Source organism: Rhinopithecus bieti, unplaced genomic scaffold (genome assembly GCF_001698545.2).
Source record: "Rhinopithecus bieti isolate Rb0 unplaced genomic scaffold, ASM169854v2 scaffold_6907, whole genome shotgun sequence".
NCBI lineage: Eukaryota > Metazoa > Chordata > Mammalia > Primates > Cercopithecidae > Rhinopithecus > Rhinopithecus bieti.
In genome coordinates this window covers 557,153-580,315 of record NW_016805647.1, presented here as the reverse complement: position 1 = coordinate 580,315, position 23,163 = coordinate 557,153, and the positions used below count along the sequence as shown (strand labels likewise).

Below are 23,163 nucleotides of genomic sequence, written 5' to 3'. Positions count from 1 at the left end.
GGATCACCTGAGGTCAGGAGTTTGAGACCAGCCTGGCCAATGTGGTGATACCCCATCTCTACTAAAAATACAAAAATTAGCCAGGCATGGTGGCAGCTACTGGGGTTACAGGCCTGTAATCCCAGCTACTTGGGAGGCTGAGGCAGGAGAATCACTTGAACCCAGGAGTTAGGGGTTGCAGTGAGCTGGGATCACACCATTGCACTCCAGCCTGGGCGACAGAGTGAGACTCCGTCTCAAAAAATAAAATAAAATAAAATAAAATAAAATGCAAGTTCCTGGATACACTCTCAAAGGGTCTGATTCACTGGATCTGGAGTGAGGCCAAGGAATCTGATAGGAAAACCTCCGAGCTGAGGGAGGGAGAGAACAGACTTTGAGAAGGGTTTATGAAGCTTTAAAACAACCTGTTAGGTGTGTGTCACCCACTGAGACTGGAAGACACTGAGTAACTCAAAGATCCCACAGCTTTCAGATGGGGAACTAGGACTCCCCCAGGGCCCTCGACCTCGAGCCACGCAGTTTTGCTGTGCTACACTGCCCCAATGTTTGTGTGATGAAAATAGGCAAAAGTCTAATCCAGTGCATATACAAAATTTGGCCTTTGGAATCCCTGGCATCTCTGTTAGTCTTTGGTTCAGATGTGTGAGATAAACGAAGCTTACCTCTCCCTGTTCGTTCATCCATTCAAAGAGCATTTGTTGAGCCTCTCCACGTCAGTGCGTACAGTGAGTCCTTAGGCAGAGTTCCTGCAATAGAATTGGGCCATTTATACAGCAAGTTGAATGTGGAGAGGATGAGCACCGGCAAGGGTGCCATTGCCAAAGTCCTTCTGCCCCAGCCAGTCCCAGTGTCCAGACCATCCTGAGCCACGTAGAGGAGGAGAAGATGACATTGATCTCCTGAGGCCCAGGCCTGTCCTCTGTGTCCTTTCCCTCCCTTCTTTGTGCCTTTTCTCTCCTCCAAAGGCAGGCAGGCACGGAGAGAGTGCAGGCTCAGATGTCGGTTCCAGTCGGGATGACTCATCGACCAGCTCTGTTACCCTAACCTCTCTGAGCTCCAGGTGTTTCCAGAACTAGCTCATTGAACCTCATTCAATGAGCTAATATGTGTAAAACACCTGGCGTATAGGATGCACTCAATAAATGGTAATTCTTCTCCTCCCCCCTCTATTAAGAGCTGATAAAATCATTCAGGACAAAGTATAAATGACTAATTCCATTAAGGTGGTATATTTTCAGGCTGAATTTACATTTTAATGGGACAAGGCGTTGTAATCCAAAGGAATGAATCATATTAGTGGAATTGCAAGCTACTGTTGAGTAAGTGACATGGGGAATTTTTGTCTGTTTTTTGGTTTGTTTGTTTTTTAAAGAGGTATCCATTGATTCTGTTTAGGGAAGGGGGGTCAAAATGTGGAAGCCTCCTGTCACCCTTGAAATGACTTCCACATTCATGAAACAAATCTAGACTGAGTGCCTCGTTTGAATCAGGTCTTGAAGATACAGCAGAAAACCAGCTAAGTTGGTCCTGCCCATTGCTGGACTTAGAGCCTAGTGAGGAGGACAAGAAGGAAACGCCTCACAATAAGATCAGGTGCTGTCGGGCAGGGAATGAGAAGAACTTTGGGAAGTGCGGGTTGGGGAAAGGGCTGCCTAATCTAATGTAAGTGTTGTTAAGACCAAAACCAGGTTGTCAACCCTGCATTTCTTGTATCGATTGATTTCAAATCCTGATGCCTGGGTCCCACCCCCAAGAGATGCTGGAGTATTTTCTGTGCATCAGGATTCTTAAAAGTTCCCCCAAATGATTCTGGTGAGCAGCCAGGTGGGGAAGGGAGTCAGCCAGATTCAGATGGGGGGAGTGAACTAGGGGAAGATAGTAAGGGAGGTTGAGAATAATGGAGAAGACTCCAAGTTTAAAAGAGTGTGTGGCCCTTTTTTTTTTTTTTTTTTTTTGAGATGGAGTCTCGCTCTGTCGCCCAGGCTGGAGTGCAGTGGCGCGATCTCGGCTCACTGCAAGCTCCGCCTCCCGGGTTTACGCCATTCTCCTGCCTCAGCCTCCCGAGTAGCTGGGACTACAGGCGCCCGCCATCTCGCCCAGCTAGTTTTTTGTATTTTTTAGTAGAGACGGGGTTTCACCGTGTAGACCAGGATGGTCTCGATCTCCTGACCTCGTGATCCACCCGTCTCAGCCTCCCAAAGTCCTGGGATTACAGGCTTGAGCCACCGCGCCTGGCCATGTGTGTGGCCCTTTCTAATGTGCCTACAGCAGAGCTTGGGAATGGGAGGAGTGAGAGATGAAATGGGGGCAGGGCAGCAGGCGATAGACTGTGATGGCCCTTGAAGGCCACTTTGAGGGTTCACACGCGCGCGCACACACACACACACGGCAGAGGAGGCATCGAAGGGAGGTGGCAGCATCTGTGGGGCATCACTCTGGCTTTAGGAGAACAGTTGTCAAGGAGCAAGATCAGATTCCAGGAGACCAGTGGAGTCGTTTTAGTGTCACTTGGTAAAGAACTGACAGTGGCCAGGACCAAGGGTGCACAGTGGGGATGGTGAGAAGAAATGGAAAATCTGGGAGCTCTCTGGAGGGTGGAGTCAGCTCCGCTCCATAATGGATTGGATCCACAGGGAGGGGCATCAAGGATGACATGAATCTTGCAGGCGTGGACTAGCTACTTTCTCTCAGGCCACACACTCCCATGGAGTGAGAAATAGAATGAGGTGTGGACTTGGAGACAAGAGAAGCAGGGAATGGATAAAAGAAGTCTGGCCAGCCGGGCGTAGTGGCTCACACCTGTAATCCCAGCACTTTGGGAGACCAAGGTGGGCAGATCACCTGAGGTCTGGAGTTCGAGACCAGCCTGACCAACATAGAGAACCCTCATCTCTACTAAAAATACAAAATTAGCCAGGCATGGTGGCACATGCCTGTAATCCCAGCTACTCATGAGACTGAGGCAGGAGAATCACTTGAACCCAGGAGGCGGAGGTTGTGGTGAGCCAAGATCGTGCCATTACACACTCCAGCCTGGGCAACAAGAGCAAAACTCCATCTCAAAAACAAAACAAAACAAAACAAAACAAAACAAAGTCTGGCCAAGAGGAAGGAGAAGAGAGAGCAAAGCAGCTAGTGGATGGAGAATGGTGCCTGTAGCTGAAGTAGGGAGCAATGGATGAGAACCAGGCTGCAGCAGGAGGGGCTCAGTTTGAGACCTGTTGAGCTTTGGTATCTATAAGATGTCCAAGAGGGCTGGGCAGAGTGGCTTATGCCTGTAATCCCAACACTTTGGGAGGCCAAAGTGGGAGGATTACTTGAGTCCAGGAGTTCCAGACCAGCTTGGGCAAGATGGTGGGCAAGATTTCTCTCCAAGAAATTTAAAAATTAACCAGGTGTGTGCTGGGCGCGGTGGCTCACACCTGTAATCCCAGCACTTTGGGAGGTCAAGGCGAGTGGATTACCTGACATCAGAAGTTCAAGACTAGCCTGACCAACATGATGAAACCCCATCTCTACTAAAAATACAAAAATAAGCCGGGCATGGTGGTGCATGCCTGTAATCCCAGCTACTTGGGAAGCTGAGGCAGAAGAATCACTTTAACCTGGAAGGTGGAGGTTGCAGGGTGTGGTGGTATGTTCTGAATAGTCCCAGTTGCTAGGGAAGCTAAGGTGGGAGGATTCTTTGAGCCCAGGAATTCGAGGCAGCAGTGAGCTATGATTGCACCACTGCACTCCTCAGCCTGGGTGACCACGCAAGGCGTTGTCTCTCAAAAAATAAAAATAAAAATAAAAAAGATGTCCAGAAGAGCAGAGTGGATAGAAATGCTGGATCCAGCCAGGCCTGAACCTAGATTCATAGCCACATATTAGCTATGAACCCTCAGACTCATTGCTTTACCACTCATGATGTTATTGTGAGGATTACATAAAATAATGCATGAAAAGTGGTTAGCACCGCTCGGCACACGTGAGCAAGTCCATCCATGTGGCTATTACTGTTACTGAGTGAAGACCCCCTACGTGTGTCGGCAGCTCAGGAGGGAGCTGTGGGCAGGAGGTTCACATCGGTGTGTTAAGGCAGTGGAAGTGAGCGAGGTCACCCAGAGAGAGCACAGGACCCAGCATGAGCGACGCCAGTGTGCCCGGTGGGCCAGGGAGAGGGGGAAAGGATGGCAAAGGAGGCTGAGGAAAGTCAGAGGGTAAGGAGGAAAGATGTGAGCAGTGATGCATCAGAGGCCAAGGGAAGGGAGGGAGGGCCAGGAGCCCCTAAGGGTCACGCTGATAAAAACCAGACAAGGACAACAGATCTAGCCACCTCAGGGTCATGATGACCTTGGCAAGGACAGCGTGGGAGGTCAGAACCAAACCACAGTGAGTTGAGAAGCGGGAGGTGTGGACTGGGAGACAAAGGGGGTGGGGAGCTCTTCACACTCAAAGTAGTTATTAGAGCTGCCACCAGATCTTATGAATGAATGAAATGTAAAATGGCACAGCCTATAGTAAAAATAATTTAATTGTACATTTTTAAATAGCTAAAAGAGTATAACTGGGCTGGGCGCGGTGGCTCAAGCCTGTAACCCCAGCACTTTGGGAGGCCGAGACGGGCGGATCACGAGGTCAGGAGATCGAGACCATCCTGGCTAACACGGTGAAACCTTGTCTCTACTAAAAAATACAAAAAAATTAGCCGGGCGTGGTGGCGGGCGCCTGTAGTCCCAGCTACGCGGGAGGCTGAGGCAGGAGAATGGTGCAAACCCGGGAGACGGAGCTTGCAGTGAGCCCAGATCCGGCCACTGCACTCCAGCCTGGGCGACAGAGCAAGACTCCGTCTCAAAAAAAAGAAAAAAGAGTGTAATTGGATGGTTTGTAACACCAAGGATAAATGCTTGAGAAGGAAACACCATTTTCCATGATGTAATTATTACACATTTAATGCCTGTATCAAAATATCTTTGTACCCCATACATACATACACCTACTATGTACTCACAAAGATTAGAAATAAAAATTTGGGCCAGGTGGCGGGCGCCTGTGGTCCCAGCTACTCGGGAGGCTGAGGCAGGAGAGTGGCATGGACCCGGGAGGCAGAGGTTGTGGTCAGCCAAGATTACGCCATTGCACTCCAGCCTGGGCAACAGCAAGACTCCATCTCAAAAAAAATTTTAATTAAAAAAATTAAAAAATCAAAAAAATCAAAATAAAAGTTTATTTTTAAAAAAGGGTGCAGCCACTGTGGATAACAGTTTGATGGTTCCTAAAAAAGTTAAACGTAGAATTACCAATACAACCAAACAATGCCACTCCTGGCTGTATACCCAAGAGAACTGAAAGCAGGGACTTGGCCGGGCGCAGTGGCTCACGCCTGTAATCCCAGCACTTTGGGAGGCTGAGGTGGGCGGATCACCTGAGGTCGGGAGTTTGAGATCAGCCTGACCAACATGGAGAAACCCCGTCTCTACTGAAAATACAAAATTAGCCGGGCGTGGTGGCGCATGCCTGTAATCCAGCTGCTGGGGAGGCTGAGGCAGGAGAATCGCTTGAACCCGGGAGGCGGAGGTTGCAGTGAGCCAAGATTGTGCCACTGCACTCCAACCTGGGCAACAAGATTGAAACTCCTTCTCAAAAAAAAAGAAAGAAAAGAAAGAAAGCAGGACACAAACAAGTATTTGTGCAACCATGTTCTTAGCAGCATTTTTCACAACAGCCGAAAGGTGGAAGCAACCAAGTGTCGATCAACAGATGAATGGATAAGCAGAATGTGGTATATTAATATAATGGGCTGTTATTCAGTCACAATATTTCAAAAAGGAATAAAATTCTGATACATGGTACAACCTGGATGAACCTTGAAAACATTATGCGTATGAAGGATGGCAGACACAATAGGGCAACATTGTATGGTTCCATTTATATGAGATACCCAGAGGAGGTGATACCTAGAAGAGGTGAATTCATGAGACAGAAAGTAGAATAGAGGTTACCAGGGGCTGGGGAGAGGGAGGGAGAAATGATGAGTTATTGTTTAATGGGTGCAGAGTTTCCATTTGGGATGATGAAAACATTCTGGAAATGGATAGTTATGACTGTGCAACATTATGAATATGCTTAATGCCATCGGATTGTATCCTTTAAAATGGTTACATGGTAGATGTATGTTATGTATGTTTTCCTTTTTTTTTTTTTTTTTTTTTAATCAAACACCTTGTTCTGAGAAGAGTTATTTGGGCCTCACCAGACTACCAAAGGGATTCCCAGCACCAACAAGGTGTAGCCCCCGCTGCAGGAGGGGGAGAGCTGGAAACACAGAGACAAGGAGCCCAGTGGGGAAGCTGGGCCCCTGGGGTCTCCAGAGCTGGCTAGAGGCCTTGGTCCCAGGTGGGGAGGCACCTCCTCCAGCTCCCAGAAGGAGAAGGGCTGCTGGGAACTGATGCAGACACTGCAGTGTGCCCCTAGAGACAGTGCTCCCTAGACACCTTCTTACCATACCCAGGCACAGCCTCTCTAAGTGACCCTCATTACACAGCTCTTAAGTGGCGGTATTCCACTCTTTTCTCCCTGCCAGATCTCTGTGGCAAGCAGTGCTCTTCACCCCCATATCAACTGGATTCTCCTGCTGATGTCCTGGGGGCCAACGAGCCACCATCAGTTGGCTTCCCCTGGCCAGTCTACCACTCCTGTCAGATTTATGTCTGTGGTTTCTGAAGGCCCTCTGTCCCACACACTGCCTCTGGAAGGCAACCTGGGGCCACAGGCATGGCCAGGAAGAGAAGGCTGGGGACAACATGGTCAAAAAAGGAGGGCACAAATTCTCAGCAACACTGGGCGAGAGACAGCAGCATGCCTCGCCTGATACTATGGACTGACTGACTGGCTAGCCCCAGGTTCACATGTGATCATGATGCTAGAGCCACAGTGTCTCTAGCCCCCACCTGCTGAAGGAGGGTGCACAGTCCCGCAAAGAATGCATGCTCAACTGCCCATCTAGAACGCCCCATTGACCTGAACATGCTTGCCTCCCAGAATGGTTATCACGTTCCTACTTCAGTTTCCTGATCTGTGGAATTGTGATAATGTTGGTCCAGTTCACACCTCCAATGTAAGTAAGGAAAAATGGACTGAAAAAACAAGCCCCAAATTCTGCAATAGCATTTTGTCTGTGCTGATAGTAGATATAATGTAAATACAAGATATTGAGGAGGAATTGTTTATAATCATTTTGATGAGAAAATGTTCTGTAATATAATACATTTTGAACTGACCAGAACGAGTAGATCTTAAAATTGGGTTGAATTTCAGGATACCCCATGAAATCATTGTGTAACATAGACACTTATCATTTACATATCATTTCCAGATAATTGGGTCTCACCACTTAACATCAAAAATTTTCTTACCTAATGATTCTCATTTATTACATTTGTGTCTGTAAAAGATTACTTTGACCACCAGCACATGTGGCCATGCAGGTTGTACATGGCACAAGAACACACATTTAAGGCAATATCATTCAAATCCTAGACTACAAAGATTTTTGTATTTATTATGAGAATTTCCAGCAGATGGTAGTAAAGAGTTTTGTTCTAACAAAATCCAGAAAGTAAAGCATCTTGCTGGGCATAGTGGCTCACCTCTGTAATCCCAGCTATTCGAGAGGCTGAGGCAGGAGAATTACTTGAGCCCAGAAGGTTAAAGCTGCAGTGAGCCTTGATAGCACCACTGCACTCCAGCCGGGGCAACAGAGCCAGACCCTGTCTCTAAATATAAAACGTGTCTTGAGGCAGGAATGTCTTTTCTTTTTTTAGAGGCAGGGTAGGTCTTTGTTGCCCAGGCTGGAGTGCAGTGGCATGATCACAGCTCACTACAGCCTAGACCTCCTGAGTTCAAGCAATCCTCCCGCCTCAGCCCCCTAAGTAGCTGGGACTACAGGTGCATACCACCAAGCCCGCCTAAGTTTTGTATTTTTTGTAAAGACGGGGTTTCGCCTTGTTGCCCAGGCTGGTCTTGAACTCCTGAGCTCAAGCAATCTGCCCGCCTATGTCTCCCAAAGTACTGGGACCACACCCAGCTAGGAGCATCTTTTTGTAATTTGCACAAGGGTACCTATTGGGTCACCAGTGGCCATGCTGGCATGGATCTGGAGAACAACAAAACTAGGGATGGGGAAACCATCTAGACACCCAATACAATTATCTGGGTTAGAAGAGAAGGGAGCTTTAACTCAGGCAATGGCAACAAGAAGGCCAAAAGTGTGTGAGATTGATGGGGCTGGATGACCCCATGTGGTGACTGGAAGGAGATCGGGAGTGGGAGAGGGAAGAATAGGGGATGACTCCCAGGTCTCTGGTAGGAGCCATGTGTGGATGGAGCTGCCAGTTCTAAGGGTGATGAGAAATGCAGGTTTGGGGAAATGATTTTGATTTGGGGAATGTGATGTTTGCTTTACCTGTGAAGCCCCCGGGTGAGGCCATCTGGGTGATTATCATGGCAGGGCTGGAGGTGCAAATTCAGTAGTACAGACAGGTGGGTAGAAGCTGGAGCCCTGAGTCCGAAGGGATTTTCCCCAGAAGATTGCATGGCCCTAGCAGAGCAGAAGGCACAGACAGAACCCCAGGGACACCGCCAATCAGTGGGCAAGTGGACAAGGAAGAAAGGGCCTGGTAAGGAGACAGAGTCTTGGTGACTCCACCTCACCTGTCCCAACCCTATACTTAATGTGCTATTTCCCATCTTCTGTGGGCTGGAATATCCACTGTTGGTTTAAATTGTATACAAAATGAAAGGACACAGACTCTTCCAAAATAATGTGTATGAGCTTTACAGTATCCCTTTTGGCTAAAGAAATTATTTTTACTCCTAGATACTCAGCTGTATTCCAGATGATTACTATTGCTAGAAGTGTGACTTCTGAGAAGTGAGGGGTTTGCCATAGAAGTCCCCACCACTTAACAGAATTATGATCTTCCCACAACATTTGTAGTAGAGTAAATTAGTGCTGTATGAATCCAGTTTTCTTATTGATTGCCAATATAAGGATTTGGCAGGATTAATAAAATCCCTAAGATCAATAAAGTCACTCGAGAATGTAGCAAACTTTTATAGTTCATGGGACTATATTTGCCATAATTACATTTGAAACTATGAATGATGATTAATGTTTTTCTTGTTTCATTTGCTTTGAATTTTTTTTTTTTTTTTTTTTTTTTTTTTTTTTTTTTTTTTTTTTTTTTTTTAGGCAGGGTCTCCTCCGTCACCCAGGCTGGAGTGCAGTGGCACTATCACAGCTCACTGCGGCCTTGAACTCCTGAGCTCAAGCGATCCTCCCACCCCAGCCTCCCAAAGTGCTGGGGTTATAGGCATGAGCCCTGTGCCTGGCTAATGATTAATGTTATTACAAACATTTAAATGGGGAAGTCCATGTGTCAAGGATGTCCGGACTAAACATCCGAAAGAGATAAGAACTATTTGATGTAGATTTTCTGTGATGTGTTATCTTTTTCTAAGTTTAAAAAAAAAAAAAGTCCTACCACTGCTTTTGCACTAGAACACATAATCAATGTTTTCTTTCTTATAAATTATTTCAAAAGGGTTTGTTTAAGAGCTTCGTTGCATGGTCCCCAAACATCGTCTGCATTCCCTGAATTGTGCTGCATGCTGAGTCTCTGCCTTCAGTCTCATCCTATGCTGCATTTTATTCCGGCAGATTTTTTTGTCTGTGAATGTCTGTGCATCTGTCTGTCAAGCTGAAAATAACCTGACCTTCAGGGCTTCCTGAAGACTCCAAATATGTAGTGCTTCCCATGAGCCCTGCCTCTTATGCTGACAGTTAATTTGATGAACTTGGGGAAGGTGCTTAATTTCTCCCTCTAAATGCAGGTAACAGGAGGCAGGAAAGTAATGATCCAGGATGCTAAATTCAATTCAGTTGCTCAGAAGCTTAAAATTGGGAGGCTCATTAACCCCAAACCCATCTAGAAAAAGGGGTGAGTGGAGTGCTTCTTCCTCCCATGTGTACCCCAAAAATGAGAGTCCCTTGAGATGAGCAGGGGCAGCACACTTCCCTTCACTGTACACAATGGGGAGCTGCACATTTTAACCTAGAGCCAGAAGGCAAGCCTGACGGGAACAGTGGCTCACGCCTGGAAATCCCAACCCTTTGGGAAGCTCAAGTGGGAGGACCACTTGAGCCCAAGAGTTTGAGACCAGCCTGGACAACAAAGTAAAACCCTGCGTCTACAAAAAAAAATTAAAAATTAGCCTGGCACGGTAGCACAAGCCTGTGGTCCCAGCTACTAAGGAGGCTGATGGGGGAAGATCACTTGAGTCTGGGAGGTTAAGGCTGCAGTGAGCCATGATCACATCACTGCACTTCAGCCTGGGTGATAGAGGGGAGATCCTGTCTCAAAAAATAAAGTCTATTTGAATGCTTTATAATTCCATTTTCTTTTCTTTTTTTTTTTTTTTTTTAACAGAATCTCACTATGTCACCCAGGCTGCCATGTGGTGGCCTAATCTCGGCTCACTGCAGCCTCCACCTCCCAGGTTCAAGTGATTCTCCTGCCTCAGCCTCCCAAGTAGCTGGGATCATAGGCACATACCACCACGCCTGGCTAGTGTTTGTATTTTTAGTAGAGACGGGGTTTCACCATGTTGGCCTGTCTGGTCTCGAACTCCTAACCTCAAGGGATCCACCTGCCTCTGCCTCCCAAATTGTGGGGATTGCAGGCATCAGCCACCATGCCTGGCCACTCCATTTCCTTTTAATGGGCATTCTTTTGAAGAGAAAGCAAGGATTGGGAAACAGCCTGAAAGCAGCAAGCCTGATTATCTAATACAGCATTAATTTCATTTTTCCAATATAATCCGTTGGTTCACAGATAGCATTAATTTCAAATACCCTATCCCACTGTCCCAACAAGCATGCTCACACTTCTCAAATTTTAGTGCCCCAATCTTTGATTCAGAAAACATGGTCACTGCATAAATGAATAGCTGGCAAACACAATATTCATTGCTTAATAATCTGGAAAAGATGTGAGAATGAATTTACGGTGATTTAGCACTTTTCTTTATGGAAATGCCTATGAATATTTAACTGTAATGTTTATTTTATTCCAATTCATTTGTTAATCACATGTGATTAGTTAATACGGCATACTTATGCCAAGTTTTTGTTATTGTCGTAGATTTTATGAATGATAGCAATTTCATGTGCTCTTTTTTATTTGAAATTAGATTGATTGCAAAGACTCATACAAAGTTGTCTGTTAATTTTAGGGCTTAGTATTTGTGCCATTGTATCAGCATATCCTCCCAGCACATACCCACACGCACACACACACATATGCCTGCCTGCACACTCACACACACACAATACATTCACACACACATATTCCTGCCTGCACACTCACACACACACACAATACATTCACGCACACGCACACATGCCTGCCTGCCCACTCACACACACACAATACGTTCACGCACACGCACACACGTACACTTTCCCCCTTCATTATCAGTGAGACAACACATTGACACATTGCCTCTAGCTTTCCAAGGGAAGGAATTTTTCTTTAAAGCCTCATTCATACTTTTGAAGGCAAATTTGATTTAGCGGAACATCCTTCTAAAATTGAAGAAGAAAGAAAAGTAACAAAATAAAACAGAAGAGGAAGGGGGAAAGCATATAGATAGCAGAAACCAATTCTACAGATTTCTTTTTTTACCCCAAGGTTTTAATAGTATGTGAAATAGCTTTAGGAAAATTTCTTCTTATCAATTTTTTCACATTTGCCAAGTGGCGTGTTTGTTAAAGTCAGCCATGCTAAAGTTTTGGGGAGTATGTGGAAGACCCCCCGGGCTCAACATGCTTTCCTACACAGGTCTCGTGGCATTCCCTTTAGGAATTCACTTTTCAGGTTAACCATTTCCTCATCCCACAGTGTCAGTCAGTCCTTCAGTCCACTTTTCTTTTAGAACAGGAAAGACCTAGGGCATTGAGCAAAGAGGAAACGGAGAGTCAACTGGGCGCAGTGGCTCACGCCTGGAATCCCAGCACTTTGGGAGGCCAAGGCGGGCAGATCACCTGAGGTCAGGAGTTCAAGCTCAGCCTGACCAACGTGGTGAAACCCTGTCTCTACTAAAAGTACAAAAATTAGCCGGGCGTGGTGGTGCACGCCTATAATCCCAGCTACTCAGGAGGCTGAGGCAGGAGAATCGCTTGAACCCAGGAGGTGGAGGTTGCAATGAGCCGAGATCACGCCACTGCACTCCAGCCTGGGCGATAGAACGACTCAACAAAAAAGAAAAAAAAAAAAAGGAGAGTCTAAGAGAAGTCCAAGTGGGTACCCAGAACAGACTTTACCTACATCACTACTCTCTTCAGAGATCGCCCTGCTCCCCACAGACTGAGAGCAATTTATGTTCTATAGGAGGATTCTGTATTGGTCAGGATTCACTTCTGTAGAGAGTGGCTTCAACAGGAGAGTTTATTTCACTCTCATACAAAAGAAGTCTAGAACAGACAGTCTAGATTGGTAGAGACTCAATTTCCTTCTATGCTCTTGCTCTAGCATGCACAACTTCCTCCTCTTGGTCAAAGATGGCTGCTCACATTCCAGCCATCATGTCCTCAGCCCACCATTAGAAAGGAGAGAAGGGCACAGCCCCTTCCTTGATGGACACTTCCCGGGAGGACCAGACAACACAACAGCTTGCCTTCTTTGGCCAAATATTGGCCACAGAACCGCACTTATCAAGAGGAATATAGTCTTCCTGCAGTTATGGGCTTGGCAAAAAAAAAAAATCAGAAGTCCTGTACCAAGGAAGAAGACGAAGAGGGAGAACTGATGCTGAGGGACAACCAGGAGGCTTTGCCACAGGATTGGATGACACCTTGCTAAAATAGCTTACTTCTCTGTGACCTTATTTTTTCTTTTAAAATGTTTTAAATAAAATTTTGTTTTAGAGACAGGGTCTCACTCTGTGCCCAGGCAGAGGTGCAGTGGCAAAATCATAGCCCTCTGCAGCCTTGAACTCCTGGCTGGGCTCAAGCGATCCTCCTGCCTTGGCCTCCTGAGTAGCTGGGACTAACCTGAGTTCTCTTATGCTTCCTGGATTTCTTTCCAGGCCAAGACATAGAAATCACAAATGAATAAATGTGATCAACTTGAAAGCCATTTCTAAAGAAAAGCTTTAGCTTGGACCCCATTCTGTGATTGCTTGTTAACGCCTCCTTGTAATTTCAGCGGAAATTCTAGAATTGGCTGGGAATGCCGCGAGGGACAACAAGAAGGCCCGGATAGCCCCGAGACACATCTTGCTGGCAGTTGCCAATGACGAGGAGCTCAACCAGGTATGTCTGAAGCATTGAGGGAAGCCGCAGAATGAGTTTGCCAAACATGCTAATGTGTGGGTCTGGGTGGTGGCCGTGAGTCACTCCCGCTGCAGTTCCCAATTACCTTTATACAAAAAAAACTCAGGCCATATAAAAGAACAAATTCTGCTAGCTCTATCATTCAGATTCAAAATAAAATTGCTTCTGGCATAGATCTCATATATTCTAGGTCTTATCAGACCTTTCTTTTCTCTTCAAAGACAAGTTCTGTGTTGCTGAGGAAGGTGTGGCACAAATGTTATTCTCTTCACTTTCTTCACCCAAACTTAGCTGACAATTTTTTCTGATGAAGGCAGAAGACTTTATATTTTAGAACTGACCCTTTATATTCTGAAACTGACCCCAAAGTCAAGTGAATAGCCCCTCTTCACCCACAGTATATGTAAGGTGGTAGTAAATGGTATAAGAATTTTATTTCTGTTTCTTTTATTTATCTTTATTTTCTAATCTCATTCTTCTCAAAATATAGTGAAGAAGCTGTTTTATGGCCAATCCGTCATGGACTGATAATTTCCAAAATGTAATAAAAGTTATTAGAAAAATTAAAAAGCAAACTACAAGCCATGATTTTTTGTTATCAGATTCAACAGATACACAATAACTGTCAGTTTGCTATGAAAGTTTCTAGATGCTTACTATACTCCTCTTGTCACTGATGGGTAACTACCAGTTCATGGGTGAGCTGTGGTCACAGACCATGTTTGGGGTAGTGTTGGTTTCGAATTTGCAGAATATATTAGTGGAGTAGTACATGTCTGTTCTTTACTGATAAATTAACTTATATTGATTGGGAGGAGCATGGCCAGACATACTTTACTGATGGAATGTATGTGCAAGCTTGTGGAGACGACTGGTTCGTCATTAACTGAGTCTAGTCTTTGCAATGACCTTTGAACCTCATTTTCTCAAGCTGCGCTCCCCACATGGGAAACTCTTTATCCTCTGTTGTGTCTGGAATTCCAGAGCCCTGGGCAACATCCCTGGTTTCAACTTCTATATCCCTTCTATTTTGCTTTGCTTTGTTTTGCTTTCTGTACAACATCACAGGATGCCTTGTTAACCTACAGAGAAATGCTCTACAACTGAAAGTGGGAAAAGCCAATTAAATGGTGTATTATGCAGTTTCTTTAGGAAAGCGGAGGCCACATTTAACAGCTAGAACTGTATTAAATCCAGGCCAGGCTTAGTGGCCCACGCCTGTAATCCCAGCACCTTGGGAAGCTGAGGCAGGTGGATCACCTGAGGTTAGGAGTTCAAGACCAGCCTGGCCAACATGGTGAAACCCTGTCTCTACTAAAATACAAAATTAGCTGGGGGTGGTGGCAGGTGCCTCTAATCCCGGCTGCTCAGGAGGCTGAGGCAGGAGAATTGCTTGAACCTGGAGGCGGAGTCTGCAGTGAGCCAAGATCTCGCCACTGAACTCTAGCCTCAAAAAAAAAAGAACTGTATGAAATTGAGAACTAGCCAGCTGTTTGCTACATGAGTGCATGCATTTCTCTCTTCAGCTGCTAAAAGGAGTGACCATCGCCAGTGGAGGCGTCCTGCCCAGAATTCACCCCGAACTGCTGGCCAAAAAGCGAGGGACCAAAGGCAAGTCGGAAACGATCCTCTCCCCGCCCCCAGAGAAAAGAGGCAGAAAGGCCACGTCAGGCAAGAAGGGGGGGAAGAAATCCAAGGCTGCCAAACCACGGACGTCCAAAAAGGTGAGCCGAGGCTGCATGTCCTGAGCCAGGCACTCCCATGGCAATGGTCTGAATGTCTGTGTTCCCCCACAATTCATATGTTGAAACCTAACCCCAGGGGCATAGGATTACCCGGTGAGGCTTTGAGAGGTAACTAGATCATGAGGGCAGAGTCCTCATGAATGGGAACAGTCCCCTTATAAAAGAGGCCTGAGGGAGGCAGAGGGACCCTTCTGCCATGTGAGGACACAGCTAGAAAGCGTCATCTACGGAAGCGAGCCCTTGCCAGACACGGAATCTGCCTGCTCCAAGGACTTCCTGCCTCCAGAACTATGAGAAACAAGTTTCTGGGCCAGTCACAGTGGCTCATGCCTGTAATCCCAACACTTTGGGAGGCCAAGGCAGGAGGATGGCTTGAGCCCAGGAGTTAGAGGCTGCAGTGAGCCATGATGGCGCCACTGCACAAGAGCCTTTGTGACAGTGCAAGACCCTGTCTCAGAAACAAAAAAAAAAAAAAAAGAGGTTTCTGTTGTTCGTGAGCCAGCCAGTCTATGGCATTTTGTTAGAGCAACCCAGGTAGTAAGACACTCACAAGTTTAAAGATGAAACAATGACGGCGTAGCAGGCACCTCTGAAGGACCAAGGACTCTTGCAGCTTGGTGCCGGAAGAAAATGACAAGAACGTACGGGTAAAAGAATAAAGGGCCTTTGAGGTTAGAGCTGAAATCATCAAACAGGGTCTTCTCTAGGTTTCCAAACCCTAAGCAGGGATGGTTTTCAGATCCCTTTTACTACCCCCAGCAAATTCTGAAGTGAGAGACGGTAGCCGGCAACCTGCGTCGTATGTCTCTGCAGAGCTCCGTATTGCCTTCCAAACAGCCTCTAGTCTCCTGCAGGCATTCCTTGAGTTCCACCAGTGGAATTTCAGGTGTTTGGGATAGCTTGATAATGCTAGGTAGCTTAGCTCAGAGATGCCACTGATAGAATAATGTTTTCCTATGTTGCCCAGTACAGTGACCACTGGTCACATGTAGCTTTTTTTTTTTTTTTTTTAAGAGACAGGGGTCTCACTCTGTCACCCAGGCTGGAGCGCAGGAATGCAGTGGCGAGATGATAGCTCACTGTAGCCTCAAACTCCTGGGCTCAAGTGACCCTCCTGCCTCAGCCTCCGAAAGCATTGGAATTGTAAGTGTGAGCTAAGGCACTCAGCCAAGGCTATTTAGATTTGAATGAAAACTAAATCAAATTTAAAATTCAGCTCCTTGATTGTACCAGCCACATTTCAAGCACTCAGCAACATTATTGAGGATCAAAACAGAATATTTCCTTGATCACAGAAAGTTCTATTGGACAGCCCTGCTGTAGAAGTTGTGGGCGCTTCATTCCACACTGCCTCTGTGCCCCGAGAAATCCTGGGGAGAAAGAAGGCTAAGCAATGGGCTGTCAATGGCCCCACCCGGCTCCAATGCTTGTTGTCGTGAGCTGCAGGCACTGAAATGAGCGAGGACAACGCACTGGTGGTGCACAGGGGTAGGTGAGGACTGTAGGTACGCGTGAGCCCTTTAACACACTTTCTGTGTTGCTATTTTGTGGTACCCTTTTCTTTCCTTATATTGCTGACTTTTGCTTCCCTCCTTCAAGAAACAGCAGAACACATCACCTAACTGCTTCCTTTCATATTCAACTTGGTGGCAGCCATGAGAAGAGCTTAATAAAGGCACCTCAGGCTTTTTCTGGATTGGTTCTCATCTGGCCTTCTGATTTTTACCAACAGTCCAAACCAAAGGACAGCGATAAAGAAGGAACTTCAAATTCCACCTCTGAAGACGGGCCAGGGGATGGATTCACCATTCTGTCTTCTAAGAGCCTTGTTCTGGGACAGAAGGTAACAAAGAGAATTGCATTGTGCTATATTAAAACACTACTGTATTTTTTATTTATTTTATTTTATTTTATTTTATTTTATTTTATTTTTTGAGGCGGAGTCTCGCTCTATCGCCCGGACTGGAGTGCAGTGGCCAGATCTCAGCTCACTGCAAGCTCCGCCTCCCAGGTTTACGCCATTCTCCTGCCTCAGCCTCCCGAGTAGCTGGGACTACAGGCGCCCGCCACCTTGCCTGACTAGTTTTGTATTTTAGTAGAGACGGGGTTTCACCGTGTTAGCCAGGATGGTCTCGATCTCCTGACCTCGTGATCCGCCCGTCTCGGCCTCCCAAAGTGCTGGGATTACAGGCTTGAGCCACCGCGCCCGGCCAACACTACTGTATTTTTATAACCTACTGTTTACAAACGATGCCTCCCTTGCTCCCCAATAATGATTTTCACTGCAGTCTTGAATTATTCATTTTTAAACTAAAGAGCTGTGGCAGTGTTGGCATTGTGAGAGTGAGAATTGTTCTTTTTTGCTGAGAATTGTTAATGCTAACATTGGTCAGACGGGTAAGCATGGAGGCTCTTTCTGGTCAGTAGATAGAATGGCATTACTGGTTTTGCTGGGAATTCCACACACCCCAGTTATTTCTACATCTGCCAAAAAAAAAAAAAAAATCCATAGCTAACTTTCTCAAACAGCTTCTGAGAGGCCCATCTTACATGGTTCAATGTAATTTATCAAAGAAAGAAAATAGAAATGTATGTTTCCCGAATATCCTTGGTATTAGAAATGAATTATTTGCCAATAATTCAGTCTGCCTGCCTTCCTAGGATTTAGAAAGAAAACAAACAGGGCTATACATTTGAACAGTCTTCAGCAACACAACAGCAGCCCAGCCAGACATGCAAATAATTCATTCCTACAAGTGTAAAGTTTACTGAGCAGACAATTTATCTACCAAGTCAACTGGGGCTGAAATAAGACACCCAAGGGAAGAGTCAGTTAATCATATCTCTGGTAGCTGAATGTTTCCATCCTGACAACACAGTAAGCCTCCATTCAAAGAACTGGGAAGAGCATGTTCTAAGAAGAGCATCGGTGTGGCTGGTTGCTAATTCATCACTGATTAAAGCAGGGAAACAAAGAGGTGGAATTTACGTCCCCTCTCTGGCCCGTTCACTGTTACATGACGATTAGCTTTCTCTCACGTAGCTAAGGGAACATAAAGGTCTCGCTCACGTGGGCCAATAGAGAATGCCCTCCATTCCACTCTACTGTGAACACATAGGGTAGCATTTCCCAACGGTAGCCCCAAGACTGTGGTCTCCAAAGGCCAAGGGAGCCAGACACCCCCAGGTCAGGATCCCAGAGCCCATTACTTCTCTCCAGCAAGGTTACTGACTTCAGAGCCCTGCCCCACTAATTTTGTGCTCCTCTAGGGAGAATGCAGGATGCTGAGGGGAAAAGAGAGAGCGAGCCCTGGGCTTCCTTGCAGGAGCTGCTCAGAGGATGCATCAGTGAAAACCAGGGCCACCGGGGTTGGGAACCAAAGGCATGAGCTGTAAGAGAAAGAAAGAAAGGAGAGGGGAGGTCCTGTTCCTGTTCCAGGGAAGAGGAAATGGATTCGTTGTATGCTGCCAGCCCCAGAGTGGAGAGCAAATCCGCTGAGCTCAAAGAGCTTATTGCAAGCCAGACACCTGGGAAATTGGAGGTTGTCACTCTCTATGCAGCCCCTATGTTGACATTGGGTATGAATAATTAAAGGGAATTAATGATGCAAGTAAAATATGAGGACTTTTCAACCGGATTTTATCTTTTCCACATTCTCCACCTTTTCTTCCTAATGCAGCTGTCCTTAACCCAGAGTGACATCAGCCATATTGGCTCCATGAGAGTGGAGGGCATTGTCCACCCAACCACAGCCGAAATTGACCTCAAAGAAGATATAGGTAAGGTCCTGAGACTTCAGTAGAAGTGCCATAGAATAGGCCACTGTTCAGGCAAGTTCTTGTGAAGCTGGTCATTGTCAACTGGCTATCCCATTGCTGGGGTCCCATGTCAAACTGTGTCTTTATGTGTAGTTGAACAGCTTCACTAGAGAGAAGCTAACTTTTAATTCTGCATATATTTTTGAAATTTTTATTGGGGTATTGTGTAAAAGCAAATTGTTAGCGTAGAGCTTGATGAATTTTTCTCAAAGTGAACCCCACTGTGCAACTAGCACCAAGATCCTGAAGCAGACCTTACCAGCACCCAAGACATCTCCCTCGGTCCCACTCCCAGTCAGTATGTCCTCCAAGGGTAGCCACTGTCCTTTCTTCTCAAAGCAGAGATGGGTTTCATCTGTCTTGAATTTTGTAAAAATGAAATCTTGTCCTCTTTTGCTCAACTCAGTATTGTGAAATCTATCCATGTTGTTGAGTATGATTGTATTCATTCATTTTCCTTGCTTGTAGTATTACACTCTATAAATATATGACAGTTGATTGATCTATTCCACCACTGATGACAATTGGGGTCGTTTCCAGTTTGGGCTATAGTGAATAGTGCTACTGTAAATATTGTTGTACATGTTTACATATATCGTAAGCTTAAATATTGAGAGTGCTATTGATAAAAGGGAAATGGACATCTAGAAAAAATTAGGTTGTCCATTAAGCTATGAGCACTGAGCTATTTTGCCTGTGGTTTGCCAACTGTCCCACGAGTGGCAGAGGGAGCTATTACTAGCCAGGGTGGAGGAGCTTGGGAGGGTAAGCTGTTACGGGTGCCGGAAATAACAGCATGCTAACAGTCCCCATCCCATCCATTTTTACCAAGCAGAACTGCCTTAAACTCTCCATGGAAAGGGTAAAGTAAGCAAAGAAGGGGCTTTGTCCCTAGGGTACAGGGCTTGCCTGTGAGGGAGGCAATTTGAGGTAGATGCTAGTAGTTCAGCCCTGGGTGGTAGCACCAGGGGCCCCTGGCAGCTGGACTCACTCAGGGCTTCCTCCTGGCATCAGAGGCCACTTGCTGTCCTGAAAAGGAGACAGGACAGCCCTGGGAAAAGTCAGCATTACAGAGAAACAAGTCTCCTTCCACGCTCCTTGGAAGGGCGCCCTCTAGTGGCCTTCCTCTGGAGCTTTTTTAATAGGTGTCCTGCCTCTCACTGACACATTGCAGTGTTCATACTTTACACATTTCTATAGTAATGAAATTTTATGTAAGAAAACAATATGCTTCTTTTCTTTAATTGGCATGGTGGCAGAGTGGAAAGAGCACTGGTCTGAGAGCAGAAATTCACGCTCAGTTTCCAGCAGTGGATTCTAAGGCCAACCTCTTCAGGGTCTTGTGAGGAGAAATGGGCTAAAGGCAGCCAGGTGGTTAAGAGGGCAGGTTCCAGGTCGGCCTGCCTGGACTGTCCCGGCTTTTCTGAATTGCTTCCTAGCTGTGTGACCTTTGGCAGGTGTCTAAACCTCCCTGAACCTCTGTTTCCTCCTCTGTAAGGGAGGATAGCAATAGTACCTGTCCCACAGGGCTGCTGTGATGGGGCCTGGCACAGTGCTGGGCTCCTAGGCACTTAGTAATTGACAGTTGTTTTGTTGCTGCTGTGTTAGGAGGAGTCCCTCCCATTATGATTCCATTCTCCACCACCGTCACCCAAACTAATCATCCCAACAGCCAAGGCCCTGCCTTAATCTTTGTAAAACATTATGTTATTATGGGAAAAGTCAAGCATAAACAAAAATAACAGAAAATTATAATGAAACCCTACTCAATCAGATGCAGTAATCACCACCTATGGCCACCTTTGTTCCAACTCTTACCCCCTCCACATACTTCCCAAAGTCATTTTATCTGTGAATATTTCACAATGACTGCTAACAGATAAGGGCTGTTTACTAACAACACAGCCACACTACCATTATTGTACCTTTAAAAAGATCGCAATATCAACAAATTACCAGTGTTCCAATTCCAGTTACATCATAAATGTTAAGTTTCTTAAACATTTGTTTAAGCCAGGCACAGTGGTACACTCCTGTAGTCCCAGCTACTTGGGAAGCTGAGGCAGGAGGATTGCTTGAGCCCAGGAATTTGAGACCAGCCTGGACAATATAGTGGGATCCCCATCTCTTATAAAAAAGGGGGGCCTCTGAGTATGGTGGCTCATACCTGTAATCCCAGCACTTTGGGAGGCTGAGGTGGGCGGACCACTTGAGCTCAGAAGTTCTAGACCAACCTGGGCACATGGCGAAACCCCATCTCTACAAAAAAATACAAAAATTAGCCGGGCGTGTTGGCACATGCCTGTGCTGCCAGCTAAGGTGGGAGGCTGCGGTAGGAGGATCACTTAAGCCCAGGAGTTCTAGGCTGCAGTGAATGGTGATCACACCACTACACTCCAGTCTGGGCCACAGAGTACACAGAGTGAGACCCGGTCTCGAAAGAAAGAGAGAGAAAGAAAAAGAGAGAGAGGGAGAGAGACAGAGAGAGAGAGAAAGGAAGGAAGGGAAGGGAGAGAAGGAAGCAGGGAGGGAAGGACAGGGAGAGAAAGGAAGAAAGGAAAGAAAGAAAATTGGTTTATTTGATTTTGGATCCAAATCAGTCCACGCACTGCAGTTGGTTGATAATTCTCTTATACCTTAGGTTCCTCCTTCATCTCTTATTTCTTTGCAATTCGTCTGTTGAGGAAGCTGGGCCATTTGTCCTATGGGGTTTCATGCAGTCCAGATTTTGTTGATTACATCCTCCTGGCATCATGAAACATGTTTCTTTGCTTTTTATAACTTGGTGGTTGGATCTAGAGGTTTCATGAGGTATAGGTTCGAAAACTTTGCCAAGACTCCTTGGTCAGTGGCGAGCGCGCGTGCCTGAGGAGGCGTGTCGTGCCTGGTTGTCTGTCTTGGTGTGATGCTGGGGGCCACTGATGCCTCTTCTCTAGATTCCGCCATTTGTTAGGAGTTGCAAAGCTGCGGTCTTCTCATTCTAGCATTGTTCCTTTCCTTCTTGGGAATGCTTCTGTAGAGAGAAAAATACCTCTCTCCAGGCTGCTTTTTTCTTAAAAGTCTGCAGTGAGGAGGGTGCATTCCCCTTACCTTCTGCACATTCCCATTTGGCCCTTGACCTGAATGCAGAGGGCACCAGTGTAGACCTAGTCCTCTACTTCTCAACATGAACTGGCTACCAGCTTCAGTTACTCGGCCTTCTCTAGGCTTCTGGACCCAATAGATCAACAGTGTCCAGGAATCTGGGGGCCAGAAAGGAGCCTCAGAGGTGCTGGGTATAATGCACAATCACCATTTCTCAGTTGCATCATGGAAACCCAAGCACATTAATGAAGAAATCCCCTCTGCACGCCCTCCCCCAGTGGACAGTGACCACTGGAATAGACACTTGTCCTAAACGATCTGCACAATGTACTATGGCTCTCCACATATACTTGAGGCTCGAGTGTGGAGTGGGGAAGCATCACCACCCAGGCCCTGGGGAAGACTCTGAACTGAACCATAGTAATAATGATGATTCATAAAGAGAGAGCTGAGACTTGCCCCAGACATCCAGATCACTAAGTTCATTCGAAGATGAAAACACCTGAAAAATACCTCATCTGCTGCCCCAAAGCCGTCGTCCTCCCAGTCTGGAAAAAAAACCCATGCCATCTCAGAGACATAAGAGCTGGATGCGCTGGTACATACACAGACAGGGTTCCTGCGGGGTCAGAGGTGGCGTCCTGTCATCTCCCATGGGGCTCCACTTGGCCTGTGGAGAAGTAAGAGCTGAGGTAGGAAAAAAAAGAAAGAGTAGGGCATTCCCCTAACATCAAAGGCTCAGGGCATCTCCCGGCAGGAAAGTCCGTAGAGATTAGCCTCTCTGCATGTCTCCATTGAAAACTGAGCACCGGGGTGGGGGAACAACATGCCTGGCTCCGCTGGGCCTGTGTCTGTCCTTTGACTCAAGCACTTACAGTATGTTGATGGCACTGTGATGGGACCGGGACCTCAGAGCTCTCCACATGAGTACTAAACCTGTAGGACACAACACTAGAATCTCAGTTTTTTGTTGTTGTTGTTTTTTTTTTTTTTTTATTATACTTTAAGTTCTCGGGTACATGTGCATAACGTGCAGGTTTGTTACATATGTATACTTATGCCATGTTGGTGTGCTGCACCCATCAACTCGTCAGCACCCATCAATTCATCATTTATATCATGTATAACTCCCCA

The 23,163-nt window shown here is 46.2% G+C and overlaps 1 protein-coding gene across 2 annotated transcripts in view; it reads left to right on the top strand.

Annotated features, from left to right (window-relative positions):
- The window catches only part of MACROH2A2 (macroH2A.2 histone), a 64,525-nt gene that overhangs the window by 26,307 nt on the left and 15,055 nt on the right, over window positions 1-23,163 (top strand). Inside the window, exons 1-5 of one of the 2 annotated variants that reach the window (XM_017873165.1) lie at window positions 9,890-9,986; window positions 13,254-13,360; window positions 14,908-15,105; window positions 16,859-16,969; window positions 18,807-18,906. In XM_017873165.1, coding sequence (XP_017728654.1) covers window positions 9,911-9,986; window positions 13,254-13,360; window positions 14,908-15,105; window positions 16,859-16,969; window positions 18,807-18,906 — 592 coding nt within the window. In that variant the 5' untranslated portion in view covers window positions 9,890-9,910. Of the gene's footprint in view, window positions 1-9,889; window positions 9,987-13,253; window positions 13,361-14,907; window positions 15,106-16,858; window positions 16,970-18,806; window positions 18,907-23,163 lie in introns of those variants that run through there. The other variant, XM_017873164.1, reaches the window with a different exon arrangement.